Source organism: Camelus ferus, chromosome 12, assembly GCF_009834535.1.
Source record: "Camelus ferus isolate YT-003-E chromosome 12, BCGSAC_Cfer_1.0, whole genome shotgun sequence".
NCBI classification, from domain to species: Eukaryota; Metazoa; Chordata; class Mammalia; order Artiodactyla; family Camelidae; genus Camelus; species Camelus ferus.
The window spans coordinates 30,359,976-30,385,067 of record NC_045707.1 but is presented as its reverse complement, the minus strand read 5'-3'; the positions used below and the strand labels follow the sequence as shown (position 1 = coordinate 30,385,067).

The 25,092-nt window shown below is 37.4% G+C and overlaps 1 protein-coding gene across 1 annotated transcript in view; it reads right to left on the bottom strand.

The window, feature by feature from the left end:
• SLC2A13 (solute carrier family 2 member 13) overlaps positions 1-25,092 on the bottom strand; it is a 325,623-nt gene that overhangs the window by 235,053 nt on the left and 65,478 nt on the right. Inside the window, exon 3 of the mRNA XM_032493305.1 lies at positions 10,675-10,883. Coding sequence (XP_032349196.1) covers positions 10,675-10,883 — 209 coding nt within the window. The remainder of the gene's footprint in view (positions 1-10,674; positions 10,884-25,092) is intronic.

The window sequence follows — 25,092 nt, the reverse complement described above, 5'->3', positions numbered from 1 at the left end:
CTAAGACAATCTGGATTTTCAATATAAATCAGGGGAAATGGCTTGAAAGACTACAAGGGTTCTGAAAAACATTTCCTTCTCCTGTGAGTTGGCTGAGTGGAAAATCTTCTCTGTTCTGTTCCTTATCTCCATGTAAGAGGAGAGTCAATAACGTTTTAATGTAAAATCTAAGAACTATTCCAATACTGCTTATAATTTTAAAAGTTCTCTGGGGTTTAGAAAACCAAAAATAACCTTTATTTAAAGTTGTGTTGAATTAAATAGTTTCTCCTAAATAAGTCATCATGCCTAAGGAATTAAGTTTAACTAAAACCTGAATAGAATTGTGTATTGTTTTAATAGTCCTTCACCTTATAGTTTGTTAACACAAGGACAGACAATTAAAGCAGCTTTTCACTTGACCTTTTGTTTTAAAATCTTCCATTGACCATAAGGGAGGAGGTTAACAGCCTCACACTTTGACGATTTTGCAACAGTCTCTCACTTTGACAATTTTGCAACAATCTCGAGAATATTACATATAGAAATGCTTTCTTTGCCTACGTGCAGAAAATTAGGGGTCACCTTGCTGAGAAGTGATTTGTTAATATCTATTTCAAGTCCATCCAGTAAATAGCATAGACGCATTACTTTGGGCCAGAAAACACTGGACTACCAAATGAAGAAAATACAAGCATAACTACCAGAAATGTTGGGGAAAATGACACTTTGCTCTAAGCGTGCAGATGTCGACTGCAATGAGCATTCTCCTGCACTGTCATCAGCTGGAATTAGATTTCTAAAGAATCTTTTGGAGGGGTTTCTATCAAAACAGATGATAAATATCTACTCTCTCTGACCTCTCTTGCAGAATATGATTTGTTGAAATGGCCACAGGCAATATCAATTCACAGGAAAATAAACTGATTTCTGAGGAGATAAGTCTTGATGACCTAACTGTAAAATTACTGGAGGAAAAATGGGAGAGAGAGGTAGCAGTTCTTTCCAGTACACCATAGATGTGATCCCCGAAGAGCTGCAGGTAAATCAAACCAGGTTTTAAAATGAACTGACAGGAGGGTCTTGAATAAATTCTCTACCTGACAACGTTCTTCCTTTCCAGGCTGGAGATTAAACCACCCAACAAAGGCAAAACACAGAGCTGACATTCTCCCCAGAGTTGATTAGCTGATACAGTTAAACGGTGCAAATCCTTCTGACTGGAATGTTTCTGCATAGATTATACACTGTGCAGGTAAACCGAATGCACTGCAACAGTGACTAGCAACCAGTGGGCGTGGGTCTGACTTCAGTTTAAAGCATCAGATGGCATCTCTGGGCTGACTTCTCACATATGCCTAAACACTAAGATTTCAGTGCCCAAAGGGCAGAGCCAGCTTTCTCAATGACATTCTTATGTTCAGTAAATCAATTTTGGAATTCTCTATGATCTAGGTGATCTAGGTAATACTAACTGCAAAAAAAATTATATAGAGATATATAATTTAAAAAAATAGGACACACAAAAAAGCATTTTCCTTAAAAAAAAAAAAAAACCCACACGCATTTTTACTTTCCTCGGATTGCCCATGTGCTATGAACAGATGACCAGATTTGCAGGAGGCTGCCCGCTGACCCGAGGTCTGCACTTGGGCTCCTTTTACTCAAACTGTCTTGTGCCAAAGCTGCCCTGACAACTCCATTCTCCCAAAACACTCTCCCTGGTCTCCTGTGACAGTTCTAACACCAACATCTGCATGTATCTCTAGGGACAGAAAGCTTCCTTGTTTCCATCTTCCCTCCAGTGATGGGGCCTTAATCCCCTGGTGCAGAGCCCAGAGGGAGTGGCAGAGATGGTGCCTTTTTTGACTTTCCCTAGGCCCTGCCCAAGGGGGCTTCTGCTACGCATGTGAGCAGCAGCCTTCATTCTTCCTTCCTGTCACCCCAGGAATACACCTTTGTTCTCTAATGCAGGAAACAGCAATTGAAGAAGGAAAAAAAAAATGTTCTTAACTATGTGTGGTCATGGATGTTAACTAGACTTATTGTGCTGATCAGTTCATAATGACATATCAAATCATTATGTTGGGCACCTGAAACTAATATAAAGTTATATGTCAATTCTATCTCAACTTAAAAAAAAAAAAAAAAGGATAATGAAGAGAGCTTGGCCATAAATGGTGGAGTAGGAAGACTCTGACCTCACCTCCTCTCATGGGCACACCGAAATTACAACTACTTACAGAGTAACTACTGATGAGAGAGACCAGAATCTACCAGAAAAAAAATTATACGACTAAAGATATAAAGAAGGAACCACAAGATGGGTAGGAGAGGCAGAAACACAAAATAGCCGAGACTCACACCCCTAAGTGGGCGACCCACAAATGGGGGGATAATTACAACTACAGAGGTCCTCCCCAAAGACCAAGAGCTCCAAGCCCCACATCAAGCTCCCCATCCCAGAGGTCCTCCACCAGGAAGATGAGCCCACAGAATGTTTGGCTCTGAAGGTCAGCGGGGATTACTTTCAGGAGAGCCAGAAAGAGGTGGGAAAGAGAGACTCCACTCTTAAAGGGCACACACAAAATCTCACATGCCAGGGACCCAGAACAGTCATTCGAAAGGAGGCTGGGTCTGACCCCCATGCTGATCTTGGAGGCTCTCCAGAAGAAGCAGGAGGCACCTGGAGCTCACCCTGGGGACACAGACCCTGGCAGCAGCCATTCTGGGGAGTCTGCTCTGCCACGTGGACAGTGGTGCTAGCAAGCTCCATTCTGGGAACCTCTCTCTACCTTATGATCCTATAGGCCTGGACCTGCCCACCAGCCTATAAGAACCTGAACTGGGACACCTCATGCCAGGTAACTAGCCTGGAAGGGACATAGCCCCCCAAAAGCAGGAAGGCTGCCTTAGACTCCCTGACCCCACAGCCACTCCCAGACATGGCCACCGACATGGCCCTGTACACCAGGTGGCCCAGGACCCGACCCAGTTAGCAGGCCCTAGACGCAGACCCGCAGGCCTCCCAGCTGACTTCCGGCATCACAAGCTCTGCAGACCAGGAGGGATGAAACGATACATTTAAAGGGATAAAAGGGAGACACCTACATCAAAGAACACCTGCTGAGCAGGGCTTTCATTCAGATTCGATGGAGAGACCCACGGGTTGACAGATAAGCCAGACCTAAAGGCCTTCAGCACCACCGTGTCTCCTTCACAAGGAGTCTCACAGGCACTGTTCTAGCAAAAATAAATAAATAAGTAAATAAGTAAGTAAGTAAGTAAGTAAGTAAGTAAGTAAGTAAATAAATAAATAAATAAATAAATAAATAAATTTTAAAAAGCAGGCCACAACTAGAAACATGAAAATTACTAAAAGAAAAAAGCTCACTGGTAAATGCAAAAATACAGTACAGGTAGTAAATCAACCATGTACAAAGTCAGTAAGAAGCTTACAGGACAGAAGTAGTAAAATCATCTCTGTCTTCAGTCAGCGGTGAAGGGACACACAAAACAAAAATACGTAAAATAGGGTGCCAAAATGGTAATCAGGGGAGAGGGGAGTAAAAATACGGGGTTGTTAAAATGTATTTGAAATTAAGAGATCAGCAACCTAAACATATATATATGATTATTTTAAGTTGAGATACACACACATACACACACATATATATATACACATATACACTGCTATAAATATACCTTATGGTAACCACAAACCAAAAATCTATAATAGATATATACAAAAAAGAGAAAGAAATCAAAGCATGACACTAAAGACAGTCATTAAATCACAAGGGAAGAGAAGAGGAAGCAAATTAAAAATAGCTACAAAAACCACCCAAAAGCAATTTTTAAAATGGCAATAGTACGTACCTATCAATAATTACTTTAAATTTATAGGGACTAAATGCTTCCATCAAGACACAGAGTAGCCAAATGGATACAAAACAAGACCTCCCTTGTATATGCTGCCTGCAAGAGGGTCACTTCAGATTTAAAGAAACATACAGACAGAGGGTAAGGGGATAGAAGAAGAAATCAAAAAATACCTGGAGACAAATGAAAACAAAACAAAAAAAACAATAAAAAATGTATGGGATTAGCAAAAACAGTTCTAAAAAGAAGTTTATCATGATACAACCCAACTTCAAGAAATGAGAAAAATCTCAAATAAACAACCTAACCATATATCAGATACAACTAGAGAAAGAAGAAAAGCAAAACCCAAAGTTAGTAGAAGGAAATAAGTCAAAGATCAGACAGAAATAAGTGAAATAGAGACAAAAAAACAAACAAACAAACAAACAAACAAACAAAACCCCCCAAGAAACCAAGTGCTGGTTCTGTGAAAAAATAAACAAAATTGACAAACCTTTAGCAGATCAAGAAAAAAAAAAAAAGGAGGGCCTTAATCAATAAAATAAAAAATAAAAAATGAAAACTTAAACCAACACCACATAAATACAAAGATCATATGACCAATTATATGCCAATAAAATGGACAAATTCCTAGGAATGTACAATCTCCCAAGACTGAACCAGGAAGAAATAGGAATTGTAAAAAAGCGAATTACCATTAATGAAACTAAATCAATAATTAAAAAACTCCCAACAAACCAAAGTCAAGGGCCAGATGGCTTCACAGGTGAATTCTACCAAACATTATAAAAATTAACACCTATCCTTCTCAAACTATTCCAAAAAACTGCAGAGGAAGGAATGCTTCTGAACTCATTCTACAAGGCCAGCATTACCTATTACCTTGATACCAAAGCCGGACAGAGATATCCAAAAAAAAAAAAAAAAAAAAAAGAATTAGAACATTCTGTAACATCATATACAAAAATAAATTCAAAGTGGATTAAAGACCTAAATGTAAGTAAAACTCTAGAAGAAGCCATAAATCATAGCAGTATTTCTTTGGATCTGTCTTCTAAGGCAAATGGGACCTAATTAAACTTAAAAGCCTTTGTACAGCTGAGGAAACCACTGACAAACTGAAAAGACAACATATGGAATGGGGGAAGATACTTGCAAATGATATAACCAATAAGGGATTAATATACAAAAATATAAATAACTTATACAACTCAAATCAAATAAAAACAACCTAATTAAAAAATGGGCTAAAGACATGAATAGACATTTTTCCAAAGAAGACATACAGGTGACCAACAGGCACATGAAAAGATGCTCAGCATCACTATTCATCAGAGAAATGCAAGTCAGAACGACCATGAGATGTCATCCACACCTGTCAGAATGGCTGTCATCAAAAAGACCACAAATAACAAATGTTGGTGAGGAATGGAAAAAAGGGAACGCTTCTACACTGTTGGTTGGAATGTAAATTGGTACAGGACTGTGGAAAACAGTATGGAGGTTTCTCAAAAAACTAAAAACAGAACTACTGTATGATCCAGCAATTCCACTCCTGGCATATGTCCAAAGGAAACAAAAACATTCATTCAAAAAGATAAATGCATCCCAATGTTCATAGCAGCATTATTTACAATTGCCAAGATACGAAAGCAATCTAAGTGTCCATCAACAGAGGAATGGATAAAGCAGATGTGATAATGTGTGTGTGTGTGTGTGTGTGTGTGTGTGTGTGTGTGTGTGTGTACAGAGTGGAATACTACTCAGTCATAAGAAAGAATGAAATTTTGCCATGTGTAACAATGGATGTACCTGGAAGGTATTATGCTTATTGAAGTAAGTCAGACAGAGAAAAACAAATACTATATGATATTACTTACATGTGGTATCTAAAAAATAAAACAAATGAATGAATATAAGAAAATAGAAACAGAACCACAGATTATAGAATACAAACTAGTGGTTACCAGTAGGGAGAGAGAATTGGGGAGGAGCAAGCTAGGGGTAGGAAATTAAGAAGTTCAAACAAGGTGGTATAAAGCATGTGAATGCACAACCTTCATTTCTAGGCTCTTCCCTAAGTTTGTCCACTGCAGAATCCTACCTCTTTTGTTGATAGTTTTTAGTTCTATTGTTGTGGGACACAATTACTGTTATAAACTAAAGCTCCTGACAAAGGCTCTGCCCTTCTACACGCCTAGTAAATTAAGAGATGACCATCTATCTCTAGTAATACAGGCAGAGCAAACATTTAACACCTTTTGTCACAGATCTGCCCAAGAAAGGAACTCCAAACACTTCAAATTCATGTCTGTGAACCTGAGGGATGCGCATCCCAGGGGATGTATGAGACAGATGGAACCCATAAAGCCAATGAATAAACACTGGAGGTATTTAGGGGAAAATTTAGAGTCAAGTAAACATGATATAATGTGGAACAGAATACAGACTTTGTTAATTTCTTGGACAAAGCATAAAAATTCAAATAAATGTTGAACTTACTGCAGCTGCCTTCTTTGCTATGGTACTCAGCCCCAAAAGGCCTGCCTCCCTCCCTTCTCCACTGAAGCTAAGTGGGAAAGTTTGTGAATCACTGCTTTCAGTAATCACCTAGGTCTTTCTCAGATTTCTGCCTTTGTTGTACATACAAGTCATGACTCTATTACACATCTATGCAACGTGAAAGAAACTAGGAGGATAAACTATATGAGGTGAGCAACAAAACGCTGGAAATGGTATGTATATTATTTTGTACCCAAATGTGCTTTTAATTCTTAAAGTAGTCATTGTGTCCCTACTTATTCAACACTTAGGCTTGGCAACCTGGGATAAATAAAGATGAATAAATAGGTAGTTATTACTGCAATGTTTTTAAACTCTATATAAACTCACTATATATATAGTGAACATGTACGAGATATATAGATAAAGATATATAGATATATAAAATCAAATTCTTCAAAAAATTAATCTGGTCCACTTAATGGTACATATAATTTCGCATTTGCTGTTCCCTCTGCCTAGAACACTCTTCCCTTCAGTTCTCTACACTGCTGATTCTTTCTTGCCCTTCAAATTCACCTCTTCAGAGAAGATTTTCCTAACCATTTCACCAAAAGTAGCCCCTTTATAAGTACGTTATTATCCTGTTTGTTTCCTTCAAAGCCATCACCGCAATCTGCAGTTGTCTGGTAATTACTCACTTTTTATTTATCATTGTGTGCCTCTTCCCAGCAGGCCAGAACCTTGTCTGTCTATTTACGGCCAAAGCCCCACATCTCCATTGAGTGCCACTCGATAAGTATTTTTGAATGAAAGACTGTTGCACAGTATTTAGAAATTTTACAACAGGCATTTCTCCCAGACTTTTAAAAGTGAAAAATCAGACCGTGGAGCTTTTATAATCTGCCTCTCTTTCCTTACAAACCTAAAAAGAAACTGAGGCCCAGTGACTCCCCCAAAATCCTTTTAGGAGTACAAATTTGGGGTGGAGCCAGGACTAGCCTTTCATTTCACCATCTCCCACTTCCTGGAGCTTTTCCAGCCAAGCTGTTGTTTCCTCCAGTCTCACTCATTAGTCCTACAGGATGTATAAACAGGGCTGAACACATGTGAAAAATTAATTATTTGCTTCTTTCCCCATAAACTTCCTTTTTAGCCCCAACTACAGTGGAGCAGTTTCAAGCTGAGGAGCCGACTTTTATGCCATGTGCAGAAGAAGAGATGAAACCCCATTATAACTCAGTCCTGGTCAACAGCTCGGCTGATACGCCTCACCTCTGCTGCTGACCTGGCCGGAGCAGCCACCAGTCACATGAAGTCATAAAGTGTGTCAGTCCCTTATGCACTGACATTTCACACATCAAATAATTAATTTAGCTAAGACATAATTTAGCAGCTATGCCTCTTTTCCTCAAAGAGATCAAATTTAAACTCAAGTGACCAGGAAAAAAAATCCTACAAGAAGAGAAGGGTCACATAAGCAAGTACCATAACAGTGACAAGTCACAAATCCTCTGGAAATTCTGAGGGAAGGACGTGGCAGGCTCACAGATAGCAGGTAACTAAGCCACCATGTCTGATGATAAAACATTTCTGCCTAGAAGAAAAAGTGATCTTATGAACAACTTCTTTCTAACCTCCTAGAATATCTGAGCATTTTGTGGCACTAGGTCATGGTTCTTTCCTCTAGGCAGCTATCTTCCACTGCTCAGAGTTCCCCAAGCTTGAAGTCCTAAATCAAAATTCACCTCATCAGGTTCTACAGACAGATTAAAGCAGTTCACTGTCTACCCGTCCACAACACAATGGCAGATTCATCTTCCCTGGGCCAGAACATCTGTGTTATTTCAAAGTTAGCTGTTTCTTCATGTGTATTTGTCCGTCCATCCATCTAGCCCGTCTTTTCAAATGTAAGGTGACGGAGGGCCAGGACCTTCTGGTTTGTTAACCCAAGTCCTAGCACTGCTCTCCATTTTCCAGCCGAACTAACGCAGTCTTGCTTCTGGACATGAAAATGCTAAAATAAAATTCACACTGTGCAGACCATGTTTAACTGTGGTCAGATTTCTCAACCACAAAAATGAAGCCCCAAGTTACTGGTGCCACGTAACACTGGCAAAACTGTCTGTGTGCCTTCACGCCATAATGCTATTCATTCTTTACCTTTATAAAAGAATATGGGGTTAGTTTTCAAATTAAGCAAGATGATAGTACTCAAATAATACAAATCCAGAAATGGGCGAATTATCAATCCTATTAGTTACAAAGTTCAGGATGTTTACCCAAGCATAAGACTAATTACGACTCAGAGGATGTCATTATGGTATTTTTTTAAAATCTGTGCCAAATGTGCATAAAAAGTAATATGAGGAAATAGATGAACAGCTAAATATTTTATGTACCCAGTAAACAGTGCTCTACTTAGCTCCCAAAGTCTTGTGATAAAAACAAAAGCAGATGTAACTATAATTCTATGAACCTCAAGTTTTAAAAAAAACCTATTTGGTTATACATCCCAAATAGTCAAGAAACTCAAACAGGGTGCATCGTCCACAATTCCATGGGTAGACCAGTCAGAGATTTTTGTGCAGTTAAAGTCAAGCTGTGTGTTCAATGTTTTATAGTAAAGTCAGTGGTATCCCTATTCCTAAACAAGGAGGCTCTTTCATTAAGTTGCTGTCCTATACTTTACATGGATTAATAAAAACTTACATTCTACACAGTATTTAATATAACCTAACACTCTGAAAAGATTTCTACTCACACATTAGAACATGGGTTTCGAGTGTACTGATTACTAAAAAAAGCCTCATGTTTCATTTGATCAACTGCCAAGAAGAATTTCGACAGGAGCATAATAGAAGGTATCTGTAATTCAAATAGACATTTAAAACTGTATTTTAAAAATTAACACAATCTTGAACTCAGTAAGAGTGAATTATTTTGTTAAAGCAAAAGTCTCCTTCATACACATATGTGCAGAGCACTGGAGATGCTGACCATGTCAGGCACATGGTAAGCGCTCACAAACTTTCTGTTATAAATGACCTTCACCTAGAAGGGGGTTTGGTCTGAGCAAGATGGTAGTAAGATCACACTACTGTACTGCATATCTGTAAAGCTAAGGTGTGGCTACCACAGTGACCAGTTTCTGCAAGTGTTCATTCTATTGCTTCTTCAACTCCACCAAAAAATGGTAGGAAAGGAGGGTGAACAGACCTTCCAAGACTTTCGTATGATCGTTATCGATAAAGGGGGGTGTGTGTGTTTGGTCTCTTCTCAGGCATGAAAAATAACTTGACTAATAAAAGTCAGCATCTCCATTTGACCTACCAATTAATGTAGACGCAAAAGGAAGCTTAAGAGAAAATGGAATGGTTTGGGAGATGTGAATCCAGCAGGTCGCTGTGAAATGTCTACTTTCTCCTATCATTCACATTCAAATCAGACTGTCAAGATTGTAGATCCTGCCTGAGAATTTTTAAATCCCTACATGATTTCTTCTCTGAAAATAAATTCATCTGTATAAATAAACAAGAAAATTCCCTTTTTTCTTGGTTTCCTAACATGGTGAAATCTGGATTAGGCAACTAGTTAAACTTTTTAATAAAAATAGAGAAATGCAAAATTATTCCATAATTAGTATACGAAGGTATTCTTAATCTTAATAAAAACTAGTATGGAAATTAATGTAACATATATAAACAAGGTATCTAATTTTACTAAAGTGATTTATTTTGACAACAGTTCACAGTGACTTTTTATTTAATACGGAAGGTCAAAATGCATAGTTATCTTTATATCAGATATTTATATGTAAAATATACATATACTCAAAAAAATGCTCCCACACACAAAATGACAACTATGTCAAGTATATCCAACTTAGAATAAAAGAGATTGCAAAAATGAAAATAGAATTATATGAGGACAGTAGCATTATGGGGGTGTTTCCTTCATTCTTTTATAACATTATTATATGGCTTCTAAAATTAAAATATATTTATTTTGGTTTAGTAATACATATAAAACCACTACCTCATTTAGAGATATTAAATAATATTATAAGGGGGCAGGGTATATCTCAGGCGCTAGAGCTCATGCTTAGCATGCACGAGGTCCTGGGTTCAATCTGCAGTACGTCCACCAAAGATAAATAAACCTAATTACCTCCCCCTGCAAATAAAATAATTAAATAATACAATAATAAATACAATTTAAAAAATAAATAAATATTCTAAGACTATAATTTCTAAACAAAACCACTGTGTAGTTTTAAAATTCACATTAAGTCTAAAATCCACCTACCTGAGCCAACCTCTTTTTCCTCTTCTTCAATGTTGTTTTTGATGCTGTCATATTCCTCATCAATGGTCTGGTTACCGCGCATCTGAGACAAAATTCTCCGGGCCTTCTGAGTCTGTCCTTTCTGAATGAGCCATCGAGGGCTCTCAGGTAAAAAGAGAAAGCCAAAGAACTGTATGACCGCTGGGATTGCTGCAAGCCCCAACATGTACCTGTAACAAGAAACCAGGGTATTGTTGTAAAATGTGGTCTCATTAACACCGAGTATGAATAAAAGGTTTGCGTTCACCACATTAGGAATAACACTTAATGTTAAATCAGCCAGGATGATTTTCTTTTCATTATATGTGTATGTGTGCGCCACCAGAAAACAAGGATATTTTTATGGTGTGGTGAGAAACTAAAAAAAAAAATGAGAAAAATCTGATTCTTCTCTCTCTCTCCCACAAATTACAACAAAAAAGAATGGACAAAAGTCACAATCATTACATATATGCATTCTGAACCAAACACATCATGCAAAACACCATAATCCCCATTCCTATCTCATGTGAGTACAATTCTGTAATTTATAATATAAAATGGGGCTCAGACAAAACTGATACCTGTTGAAAAGATACACTTCATTAAAATAAATGCCCCTGCTTATTTCTTTATAGTTATTTCTTCTCTGTAAATGATTAGTTATGATTTCATTTTGCTATCAAGTACCTTTTTTAGACAAAAAGTACTTTATTTAACCATAAAGGGGGGGGGGGGGTTAGAAAAGCACATAGCAGCCCATGGCAGAAAAAAGATGGAGTCAGATGCAAACAATCATGATTAAAATGACTAGAAACTGTTGTGCATGTTGTTCTGTTATTTGTCATCTTTTTCAAATGTCTGTTCTTAATGGCTGACAAAATTGTCAATAGCAAATAAGCATATCATTTAAAATCCATCAGAGAAATAACAAAAACAGTAATATGAGTACAGCTACATCAAAGATCTCTCCAAATTATTGCGACCACCAGGCTAATCCCCTGACATTTCTAGGCCTCAAGCTTTTTGAAATGAAGAGTTAGGTTAGATGAACTTCAAAGTCCCTTTCACCTGGAGACTTCTGTGAATCGGACACCTGGATGTTCTCCATTGGTCCAAGTTCCCAGAGTGTGCTCCATGGAGGACGCACGACGGTGGAGCTCAGGAGGCCACTTCTGATTACATAACAACCTATACTCACTGGCGCTCATAAATCAATGAGACATCATCTGACTCAAGACACTTTTCAAAGCTATTCTGACGTTTAAGCTGTGACAAACCAAAAGTATAGCAGTTCTGCAGACTCCATCCACATTATCTTGTGAATAAGTCCCCCATTTTCCAGGCAGTTTTGTTTTAATTCCAAAGAGTAGAAAAAAAAAACACAGTTGCTCCATGGGTGGTAAGCAACCTCCTACGCCTCCTAGCCACAGATGCACACAGACCAGAAAAATTAAATCAGATTTAGAAAGTAAACAAAGTGTTTATGAATGACTAAATGAATCACTTGGCCTACAGTATTAAAAGAAATCTTGTTAGATGTGCTTTATACTTTAATCCATGAGTTGTGATAATTACATCAATACTTAATCACGCCCTTCCTCTGCTTGCCTACGGAAGTTTTAGCCTCAATTTATGTCATTATACCTTGTATTATAATAAATTATTTACCTATTTCACTCGACTTCATATTTAACTTTGTATTCAGCATAGCGCCTTATAAAGTATCTTGCACAGCAGGCATTTAGTAAATGTTTCATGAAATGATACGAAAGCAGCTACATATCTAAACTTTCTATATAAACTAAACAGAAAATAACTGTTTCACACTCAGACAGCAATATTCTATGCAGCAACCCTTCTGGATCGTTTGGCTCTGCAAACTTACTTGCACAGTAATTCTTTCCAATGAAACCATTTGTTACTCTAGATATAACCAGACCTTTCCTTCTTCAGAAGACTCATCCGATGAGAGCCAGAGAGATCAGCTCACACAAAGGCATACTTCTGGCCTCTTCCTCTTAAGATGTTAACTTGTATAACCAAATCTGTTACTTAAATGCGTGTTATGTTTTGTTGCTGTAAATGAATGAAATTTCCATTCAGTTGTGCTCTCTCTTAAAAAACATAAAGAGAAAAGGTTTACCTGTATTGCCCATTATTTAAAAGAAAAGTGATAAAGACGTAGACAGTAAATATATTGCATTAGGAAATGCGAAAAGTACGAACGATGAAAGCCTTTAGTTTTCATGTCTCTGTGCCTTTATTGATCTTTCCTTCTGTTCTCCAAACTCCCTTAGTGATGAATTAAGATTAAAGGGCCTCTCTGAATACTTCAAAGCAGCACTGAAATAAAAACAGAAACTGAAACATTTTTAGGCCCGAAGATGCTCACATAAGACATTGCATTTTACTACTCACTATTTAATTCCAGAACACAGTATTTTTTAAAATATTCATGGGATAAAGAAAAAAGGGAAGAGAAGGGGAAAGACAAAAAGAAAAATGCAAACATCAAGTTAGCCTATGTTTTTTAAGCGAGCCATAGAAAACAGAATACTTTAAGCCCTCCAACCTTGTGAAATCTTTATGTGCGGAGAGTCTAGAGCTGATATTTACAATTCGATGCCCTAATACTAAGGTAGGAGAAAGGAAGCCACATCCTGTTGCCAAAATTTATGGTTATCAAACCCTGTTTTAGTCAAGATAAAACATGTTTTATGCATTTACGTCCTAACATTCCTCTTCTAAAAGTAAAACAAATGAGCATATTTTACTATAGTTTAATTGTCCTTCATGATGAAAATATTTCGATAGGAGTAAATTTCCATGGCTTTACGGAGACTAAATACACAAGACCGCGAGTAGCTGTGGTTTGCAATGGAGAGACCGTGGGAGCAACCCCGGGGGTCACACTTCAGCTCTGGACATAGGAACCACAAAAACCTGGTCAAGTTACTTAATTTAATTCACAAGTGACAGCATCTATTTCACTGGACTGTTGGGGGAATTAAGTGAAATCATTCTGTTGGTATTAAAGCATAAAGAGGAAACCCAGTAAAAAATGTTTTTAACTTCGCTGACCACACCCCCTCCCCCCAAACAATTCAATCCAACTTTTCGGTCGCAGTTGTATCATCTACCCAAACTTTCCGTAGGTAGCAGTAACCAGTTTTTTTCTTGAGGAAAAACTGTTCCTCTAATAATATGCAGACTGAAGAATAAGAAGAACAAGTTAAGAGTCTGCATTGCTGTGATGCTGATGAAAATTTTAACATGAGACTGAAAGAGGAGGACCTCTGCGGGCTTATTAGCTAAGGCAGTATGAGAGGTTCACCACGAGTCCTTTAAATCCAAGGAGACCAGGAACCAGATGCATGACGAGGGTGTACTGACAATCCAGGCAGACAATCCCCACGCAAACAAGCAGTCCCCTAGTGACATGGGAGATCTCGTTACTATAAGTCAGATCAAGGGTTCCAAACTCTGGTCGCGCATCACCCAGGATGCTCTCTGGTTGCACATTAGAATCACCCAGGAGGCTTTTAAAACACACCAGTGTCCAGGTCCTGGCACTCCAGGGCTTTTGATTAATAGGTCTGGGCTCCAGGCCTAGGGAATTCTGTTGTCTTAAAAGCTCCCCAGGTGGTGCTGATATGCAGTCAGGGCTGAGAACCACTGATCTCAGTGTTTTAAAAAGCCAAGTGAACAGTGAGCAGCCAAGGTTCATACCTTTAAGGCAAAAACCATTTACCTCCTGGAGGCAAATCAGCATATCAAGAAGGGGGAGAAAGATGGCTCAGCAAAAACTCCAATCCTCTGTGAGTTCTAAAAATCTTTATCACGTTCTTTAGCATCATGATCACTCACAGAAAGATACCTTTTAAAACACTGTAAACTGAAGTTTACAAATGAGCTATTTTCTGGTACAACTAGCAGACCAGCACCTGCCTAGCACAAAACTAAGGAGGGGCCCCCAAATGGTGAGCAATATTTTCAAACAGTGTGCTTGGGCCAGCTATCAGCAAAGGAGACAAGTCCGGCTACTTCATCTCGGGCTAAGCCTTCCTTCCCAGGGTCAGGAACTGAAACTCCGCATGCCTGGGAGCCAGCCCTCCCCACTGTGGCTGAGCACCTCGCATCAGACGGCCAGGCACCTCACACGAAACCAACAAGTCCTTCACTGAACTCAACACTCACCCTCAATCTTGTTTTAAAGGAATCCGATTGCTCTGACCTATGAAACTGAACACAAGTATCCTCTAATAGATGGCCATTTAAGAGAGAATTTTGCAGTTCATAATTGCCCCTCTCTGAAAGGATGAGAACACGGTTATCTGACAACATGGTCAACAGATACACATGTTACTTTACCTCGAGTAGTTCCACAGGTGTGATTATTACGTTCCAAACACAAGAAAATCTACTTGAATGTCCAGACTCAGCTTGGACATATGTCATTTCACAAAGGCAGCAGCAACAGTAATAGCTAACACACAGCACTGGTTACCACGTGCCAAGCACTGTTCAAAGGGATTAAGATACCTTAACTCATTTATCTTCACAACAGCCCTATGAGGTAGGACCATCATTATTACCATTTTAAAGACGAAGAAATGAGGCACAGAGAAGATACAGAACAAGCATGCGGTAGAGCTACAGTTAAAACCCAGGCTCCCTATAGTAAAGGTTTATTGTGAGTCAAGCTTTAATAGATGTTTAATAATGACTTGATAATGATTCTGCAGAACTCATAAAAGAGGGCATTAATTTATTTTAGTCTCAAGTTTAAAGACTTTTAAGGATGCCTTTAGAAGTCTGTTGTTCACACACTTCTGTGAAATGCAGTAAGCCGGGCAGCAATAACAGGGGAAGAGCTACTGGTCACTGTCCCTCCCAATCCTGCCAAGCACAGCACAGCCCAGACACCGAAACAGCCCCTGGGCTGGGGAACTGCATGCTGGATCTAACAACACCGACCCGCTACTGGCAAACGGAATATCCTATTACTCTCTGGACCCCAGAGTGTTACTATGAAAACAGCGGACTGTTAGTTAAAAGAAAATACCTCATTTGTAAAGGTAAATGTGTACTGCTTGCTTTGAACACCGTGCCAAACTGAATTTTGATTTCATTTTTCTTTCCCATACACAAGTAAAATGATCATGTACCAAAAATTTAGATAATAAGACAGTAGGCAGTGTAAAAGGTGATGGGGAGCAAGAAATTTTGACTTGAGATTTGATCCTTCCAAAATGTTTTCTATGACAGACATGATGGATCTAAAGTTGCTTTTCTCTACACTTGGTTTTCCAATGTCTGCCTCCCAGACACCTCCCCAAAAAGAACAGTGCTGGAGTGAAGAACTGTATCCTGCCTCACATACTGTTTATTTCTTTTCTCTCATCTATTTTCCTTCCTCCTTAAATTCCCAAATGATGGGAAAAGGTTGCCAATGCCCTGCAGTGGGAGAGCTATAGGATTTACGGTTTTAATTGTAAGCTATGACAGAAAAACTACCATAGCTGAAGGAACTGTATCACAAAACGTTAGATTTAGAACAAAGCGTATGCAATTATTTTTGACAGCTGTTGAGGAGATGAACTCTGTGAAGGGAAGACACTTTTCACTCTGAGCATCACAGGAAGGATTTTCCGGGCACTGCAGTCATTGAACCAACCATCCTCCTAACAGGCCATGAGAGCATTAAGGTACAGTTCAATAATCACCTCCTTACTTGTCTCCAGACCTCATGTTGTTAAAAGTATACATTTGTAAACCAAATCCCCACCTTTTATTTTTCTAGTCACAGAGAATCTTGATATTTTCTGAAACACTGAGATTAGCTCAGTAACAATCTCAGAAACTTTGCCCTGAATACAGGGATGGTTTTTAGCTATATTCTCTAACAATATCCATCCACTGTCTTGCACTAAACTGAACAAAATCAAATGACAAAATTGTATTTGTAACTCCAATAGTTTTATTTCCATCCTCTGTCTTCTAGATTGCATTCTCTTCATATCCATTTGCTGCTGATTTACAACCAAGTCTGTGTTAGCCCATTGTAATAGTGCAAATAAATTAGAGGAATATCACAAATACTAAGATGCTATGCTTTATTCTTTAAAACAAAACTCCACAGTTTCAAACTGGCATGTGTTCACAAATAACCATGAAGTAAACTCTAAAACTTTTTTCTTCCCCCTGAAACATTTCATTGAAAATAAAATGGGTTAGCAGTCAGAATCAGTAAATTCTTTGCAAATGTTACCTTATGAAGATTTACTGTGTTTGCTTAGAAAGTTAAGGTCGAACTTTTTGTCATCTCGCTGAGATGTTATTCAGCTGTTTACCCAGCAAACATCTCCTGAATGGAAGTTCAGTGCCAAACTCTAAGCCATTCATGGGGCATCATGAAAAAACTTCCCGGAGAGAGTCAGTGTAAATCTTTTCAGATCTCCCCAAGCTGCAACGTTCCAGCGATAATACAGCATTATACCCGATTTAGGGTAGTGAAAGAGTTTCTCCTTAAAAAGGCATAACCCAGACCCTTCAAACCACATCCAAGAGCACTGTTCCTTCAGCCCTACATCTGGAGCTACCCGCCTTCACTGTTCAACACTCCTACGGATTCTGAGCTTTTTCATATAATTCTTACATACGTTAAGTAATAATTACATGAGTAATGCATTCACTACAAGATCCCTATTCTTGGATTTACAAAAGAAATGGCTACCTTCATATATCGTATTAAAATATTTACTTGACAGTCACCAAACAAAAATTACGTTTTATGTATGTTCCTTGTTAATGCAAAAGTTTTTAAATGCAAAATAATACTGAGCTTAGCTACCTGCTATAGTTACAACTTACATGACAATAAACTTTTAAATTTTTGTTCATCACTCACAACTCCATTTCAATAGATAAGAAATTAAAATAAGAAAATACCTCCTAATTGAGACCCCAGTCTAGTAACGATTTATGGCTTTCATTGTAAGTCAAACTATAACAGACAATTTTCCTCTGTCATTAAGGACCATGTAGAACATCAAAACCAATAGCTGATCCACTTGAAAATCTGATGGCAGTTAAGGGAGTAAACATGAGACACCCAGCTAGAGGTATACAATAAAAAAAAAAAAACAAAAAAAAAACCCAATGTATCAGGTTGGATTCTTTCAAAGAAAGAAGTGATGTGATACAGCCTCAGCAAATGAGCAAAATCTGTGTTACCTAGTGAATGAGTCTGTAAACTGTTAAAAAAAAATCATAGCTATAGATGTAAACATAGACATATGCCAAAGAAAATATTAACTATATCTACATAGGGAAAAACCTCTCAAAGAAATTTAATATCAGCACGTAAGGCAAGTGGCTTGGCTAAACTTATTTAGTGTTATGGTTACAGCAGAAGCAGCAAGACATATTTTCTTTGATAGAATAAGATTAGATGTTACTTAAGTAAATGAGTGTGGTATTTTGCAGAGATATTAGATAGTTTTAAACAACATGGCAAAATGCACTGACTTGTACAAAATTCACAGCACTAGCACTGAAAATAATGCACACACAACCATACCTACATACAATCCTCTTTTTGGAAACTCTGAATATCTTGTATATGTAAAGGTCTACATTTGAGATTCCAGAGATACAGTAATGGTAAGAGACATTCCCTTGCTTCAAGGAGATTATATTTAGTAATCATGTAACAAAATAAGATTATGTAATTGCTATGATTGAGATTTAGGCACAGTGGAACAGTAAGGAGAAAAGTTATCTCAACAGAGGATATTGGAAAAAGTGTCATGGCAGGAACAACATTTAAAGGATCGCTGGCCAGTGCAGAAAAGGAATACAATGGAGGGAGCCAACATAGACTGAGATACACTTTTTTTTTTAGGTAAAATTTTCATGAAGAGATACAAGGTGTACCATTCTATGAGCTCTGAGAGATACATTTATGTACCCTTGTAACTACTGTCCCAATCAAGAAGCAGAACATTACCATCATCCCAGAAAGTCCCTTAATCCCCCAACCCCTTTCCAGTCAATCCCCACTGCCAGAAACAACCACTGATTGAAATTCTGTCCCAACAGCTTATTCTGCACGTTGATTAACTTCATGTGGAATCACAGGCACCACTGTCTTTTGTGTCTAGCTTTTCAATCATGCTTTTGAGATACACCCATGTTGTTGTCTTGATTATTTTAACTTTATAGTAAGTCTTGAAATCAGGTAGTGATTTCCTCCAACTTCTTCTTCAAGACAGTTTTGGAAATTCTAGGTCCTTTATTTTTCTGTAAAAATTCTAGAATCCACTTGGCCATTTCAACGAATTTGAATGAATGTCAGCGGTGACAGTGGACACCTCTGCCTTGAGTTCCATCGTAAGGGAAAGCAGTCAGACTTACCCCATTGAGTAAACAGTTGGTGGCAGGTTTTTTTTGTTGATGCCCTTTATTGAGTTCAAGAAGCGTCCTTCTATTCTAGTTTGCTGAAAGGTTTTATTACAAATAAATGTTATTCTATCAAATGTTTTCCTGCATATATTGAAGTTGATCATATAGGTTTTCCTCCTCTGAATAATTTCAACATGGTAGCTTGGACAAATTAATTTTCATATGGTAAACAAACTGACTTTGCTGGGACAACTGACTTGCTCATGATTTATTATCCTTCTATATATTATTTGGTTTGATTTTACTAGTATTTTAAGGATATTTTTAATCTGTGTCTGGAATTTTCTTTTCTTGTAACACCTTAGGCCAAAATATTTTAGAGTTATGCTGGCCTCAAAAACCCATTTGGGAAGTATTACTTCTACCTCTATTTTCTTACAGCTTTTGTTTAAGCTTGGAGCTATTTCTTCCTTAAATGTTTTACAGAATTCACCAGTGAAACTATCTGGGCCTGGAGTTAGCTTCTCAGGTAGGTTAATAATAATGATTCAACTTACTTAATAAATAAAGAGAGCTTCAGATTTTCCACTTTACCTGGTGTCAGTTTTTAGTAGGGTTATGATTTTCAAAGCATTATGTCCATTCCAACTAAGTTTTTGAATTTATTGGCACAAAACTGTTCAAAGTATTCCCTCATAATCCTTATTATGTCAATGGGAATGACATGCTTTTACTATTGATATTGATTATTTGTGTTTTAGCTTTTTCTCTTAATCAGTTAAATCAGTCAATTTATCAATTTTATTAATCATTTCAAAGAACCAACATTGGTATTTTTTTTCCCTATTGTTTGTCTGCTTCCTATTACATTGGCTTCTGTTCTTTATTACATTCCTTCTATTTTATCTTGGTTTAATATGCTCATAATTTTCTAGCTTCTTAACATGAAACTTAGGTCATCTGAGAGCTCCTCTTCTGTAATAAAATCACTTTAGCTCTGTATTATGCTCTAAGCACAAATTCTACAAATTTTGATAGACTGTATTTTCTTCCCACTCAAACTATTTTCAAAGTTTCCTTCTGATTTCTCCTTAGAAACATGAGTTATTTAGAACATGCTGCTTTAATTTCCAAATAGTTGAAGTTTTCTTGTCATATTATTGATGCCTAATTTAATTCTACTATGGTCAGAGGACATATTATGTAAGAGTCATTTTTTAAAATTTATTAACATTTATTTATGACTCAGGATATGGTCAGTTTCAGAGAATGGCTGATTGTGAACTTGAAAAAGAATATGTATACTGCAGCTGTTGGGTGCAGCCATCCACAAATGTCAACTGTGGCTAGGCAGTTAAAGAGTGTTTTCCAGTTTTTCTATAAACTTAACTGATTTTTTGTCTACTTTTCCTCTCAGTTGCTAAGAAAAAAGTTAAACATTCTCCAAATATGAGCCTGGATTTGTCTGTTTTTTTCCTTTAGTGCTGTAATTTTTAAAATTGTGATAAAATATGCATAATAAAGTTTCCCATTTTAATCATTTTAAGTGTACAGATCTGTAGCATTCACAATGCTGTCCAACCACCATCTTCCAATTTTTGTTTATGCATTCTGAAGTAAACTATACATTCCTTATCATTCTTACTTCTGATGAATTGACTCTTTTATCATTATGAAATGTCCCTCTTTTTTGTGGTTTGCCCCTTAGCTTTATTTTTCTTTTTCAATGGAAGTACAATTGCAGTGTGTCAATTTCTGGTGTCCAGCACAATGTCCTAGTCATGCAGATACATATGTATATTTGTTTTCATATTCTTTTTCATTAAAGGTTATTACAAGATATTAAACATAGTTCCCTGCATTATACAGAAGAAACTTTTGATGAAATGTCCCTCTTTGTCCCTGGTCATACTATTTGTCTTAAAGTCTATTTTGTGTAATTATTAACATAGCCACACAAGCTTTTGTAGAATTACAGTGTGCACAGTGTATCTTTTCCCATTCTTTCACTTATAACCTATCTACAGCACTGGACTTAAAGAGTGCCTCTTCTAGACAACATAAATTTGTGCCATGCTTTGCAGTGATAATTTTTTTGCATTTAACATAATTGTTGCTGTAAGTCGATTTTAAGTCTACCATTTTACTATTTGCTTTCTCTTTGTCTCATCTGCTATTTATTCCTGTGTTCTTCTTTTCCTGCCTTTGTTCAGGTTATCTAGATTTTTTAAGTATTCCACTTTAATTCTTATAATGGCTTCTTAGTGGTATCTTCCTGTAATCTATTCTAGTGGTTGTTCTAGGGATAAAAATGCATCTTGATTTATCAGTCTACCAAGAGATACTGTAATTCTTCACAAACATAGTTAATTCCATTTTCTGCCCCCAATTTTTTAGCTATTGTCATCATACAGTTTACAACTTACATTATCAATTGCACAATACATTTAAATGTAAACAGTCACATGTCTCAAAAAATTGAGAGAAGGAAAAAACAAAGTCCTCTGCATATCATATATATGACAGCTGGTGTGTGTCTTCCTCACTGCAGATGGGTTTCCAACCAGTGTCATTTCCCTTTGGCCTGGCAAGTTTCCTTTAGCATTGCTTATAATGCAGGAGGTCTACTGGTGACAAACTGTCCTAATTTTAGATTACCTGAAAATGTTTTTATTTTACATACGTTTTTAAAGGACATTCTCCTACTAGATGGACAGATTTTTCTTTCAGTATTTTAAAGACGACATCAGGTAGTCTCCTACTCTCCACTGTTTCTAATGCAAAGTCAACGGTCAATTTCAATTGCCCTCCCCCTTCATGTAATGTGCCTTCCTTCCTTGGATCCCAGTTCTCTTTGTGTCTTTCATTTTCAGCTGTTTGGTTATGATATGCCTGGGTGTGGTCCTCTTGTGTTCCTTGGGATTCTCAGAGCTTCTTGAATTGGTAAGTTACTGTTTTCACCAAATTTGGGAAATGTTCAGCCATTATTTCTTTACATATTTTTTGCTCCATTCTCTCTCTCCTCTGAACTCAAATTACATGTACATTAGACTACCTGATAGTAATTAGATGTAAGCAAGACTACTCACTATTGTACTTCAGGTCCTGGAGGCGCCCTTCATTTCTTTTTTGACCTTATTATTCTCTCCTTTTCAGATTAGATGATATCTATGGATCCCTCTTCAAGATTCCAGAACTTGTCTTCTGTCATCTTCAATTTGCTGTTAAAGCCCATCCAGTAAATTTTTTAGATTTTAATTTCTAACTTCAGATATTGTACTTTTGGTATTAGAATTTCCATTTGGTTCTTTTTTTTTTTGTAAATGTAGTTTGCATTTCTTTGCTGAGATTCTCCATCTGGTTACTCAGAAAGACTATCTTTATGTTTAAGTCCTTGAACACATTTATAAAAGCTATTTTAAAGTATTTTTCTGCTAATTCCAACATCTGCATCATCCTGGGGTTTGTCTATATTGACCAGTTTTTCATTCACTTATGGGTCACATTTTCTGCTTATTTGCATAATTGTTTATTGCACTCTGAGTATTGTGAACAGATAAACTCTGGAGATTAAGATTTAGGTCTCTTCTAAACATTGACTTTTTTTTTTTAATCTGGCACCTTGAATCTCTGGATGCTGATTTATACTTAGCGTAAATCTGTTTCTGTTTTGGCTTGCTGTTACGGCAAATTCCTTAATCATGCAATAAAGTTTTTATTCCTAAGGTGTGATGCCTCTAGGATTTCGATGGAAATTGCGAGCCGTTAACCTCTCTAGCCGGGCAGATTTCAAATTCATATATATCACCCCTATGGGCGTGAACTAAAACCTCTCTCAGCTTTCACCATCTTCTAATTACTGCTCTCTGCAGGCTCCATAGACCTCCCCTGTAACAGTCATAGTCCAGGGATGTCTGCGACAAATTAATGTTCAGATTTGGGGGCTTCCTCCTCCCTGGGTCATGCTTATCCTGGATTTCCCCCCTTAAATTTCAGCTACTCTAGTTATCCCAACTCTAGTCACTGATACCATAAGTCAATAAAACTGCAGTTTTCTGCTTAAGTCCCAGATGCATCATGGATTGAGGACTGCCTGCAGAGAAAAAGCCACAGGTGTAGATATCACCATGAACTGCTCTCTTCAAGGATCAAATCCCCCTTCAGTTCCAACCTACCCTTGGTGCTGGGGCTCTCCAGTGTCTTAAATTGTTTTTTATATTCTGTCTATGATGTACAATGGTTATCTTCAGGGGAGATTAGTCTTTTACAGATCAGTCTCATTAGCAAACTCTGTTAACTTTTTACCTGGAAAATTCATATAGTTGAACGTGAGGGCGATTTTTTATTGCCAGCTTTATGCAGGATAGAGACTCATCCTAAGATTTGCTGGAATAAGAGCAATACCTAGGAATATTTAAGAGTTTGTAAGTATGTTCACAGCCATTATTAACTCATTTAATCCACACAATAACACTGTACAATTGCCGAAGCATTAGCTAAATGAGGATGATAGAGATTAGATACATTAATTCATGTGCTGTTAAAGCAAGTCTCAAATGTCCTCTTCCCACTATACTACAATACCTTTACGATAAACAGAAATATATCTTGTGTCTTAATTCCGTCAATAATAAAGTCACAAATACCCTCAGTATTAGGATATTTACTTTCAATCAGACTGCTAACCAAATCCATCTTTCTTAAAACGGCCAATGTCAAAAATTACAAGAATAAGTTCCTTAGCATAAACTTGTTTAGAAATGTCACCCTCTTTTAAACATGAATCTGAAAAGCATTTTATTGGTATGTTCTTTAAACTGTAAAATATTATGGGGGAGGGAGGCTCATAAATTTTTTTCATCCTAAAGTAATGTTGATTTTTTAAAAAATTATTTTCTAGGACTGTCAATTTACAAACCCAAACTCAAACCCAAACTCAATGTACTGTTAAAGACAGCGCAATGGATTTAAAATTCTATTCATACCTGTTGAAGACTAGCCTTCCCACTTTACCCTCAGATTCCCAAACAGTAATCAAAGCCTCCCCCAGCCACCCTAAACTTCTCACCACTGCCCAAACACAACTGGCTCTTTCACACTCTGAAAATTATATTTCACCTAGAAACTTCCTCCCCCTCACTCTGCCTGGAACTCTTTTGTTCCTAAGAGACTCAGCTCAAATATCATTCTATTGTGAAGCTAAGCTATTTCTTCCCATTGAGAGCTCCCATAACACTATCATTTATTTAACACGCTGATGAAAAATCTTTTCTTCATTAGTCTGCAAGGTGCTTGATTGCTTGAGGACAGGTACATTTCTTATCAATCTTTCTATCTCTAGTAACAAGTATAACAGTAGTATGCAGTGGGTGCCAAGAGGGCCAGTAAATTTTGAACATCTCTGTCATGTTAATCATGGACTCACATGATGGCACGCTCTGCTCAAAAAGTGATAGCTTCCCTTTGCTTGCAGATCAAAGTTCAAGACCTCGAGCCTACAATTCACAGACCCCCTACAACCTGGCTCTAACCTACCTGTACATCATCACTTCTGTTTCAAGCCTCCTGATCCTGAACTTGTCAAGTCTATTCTCTGCCCCCACATTCACCTCAGTCCCTTTGAAATCCTGCCCATTCTTCAAAGCTCAGCACAAGCCTCACAATGTCCATGAATTAGCCTGAAGATACTCCAGAAAAATATCTCATATAAATGTCACTCACACTAACACTTTGTGCTTTTCATTCAACACCTATTACTACTTCAAATTTTCCTTCTCCAGCAAAAAGAAAACAGGAAAACAAAACAAAACAAAAAGAACATCATGTGAATGATGAAACATGCAAAATTACCCAGCACACTTGGATACAATGCAAATAGTTGTATATAGTCTAGTGATGTGGAACAAGATAATGGTAGTTTAAAAAAATTAAATCTTGAGAATTAGTAAAAGTCAATACAAAGGGGAAGAATTTAGCCCCTCAATAGATATA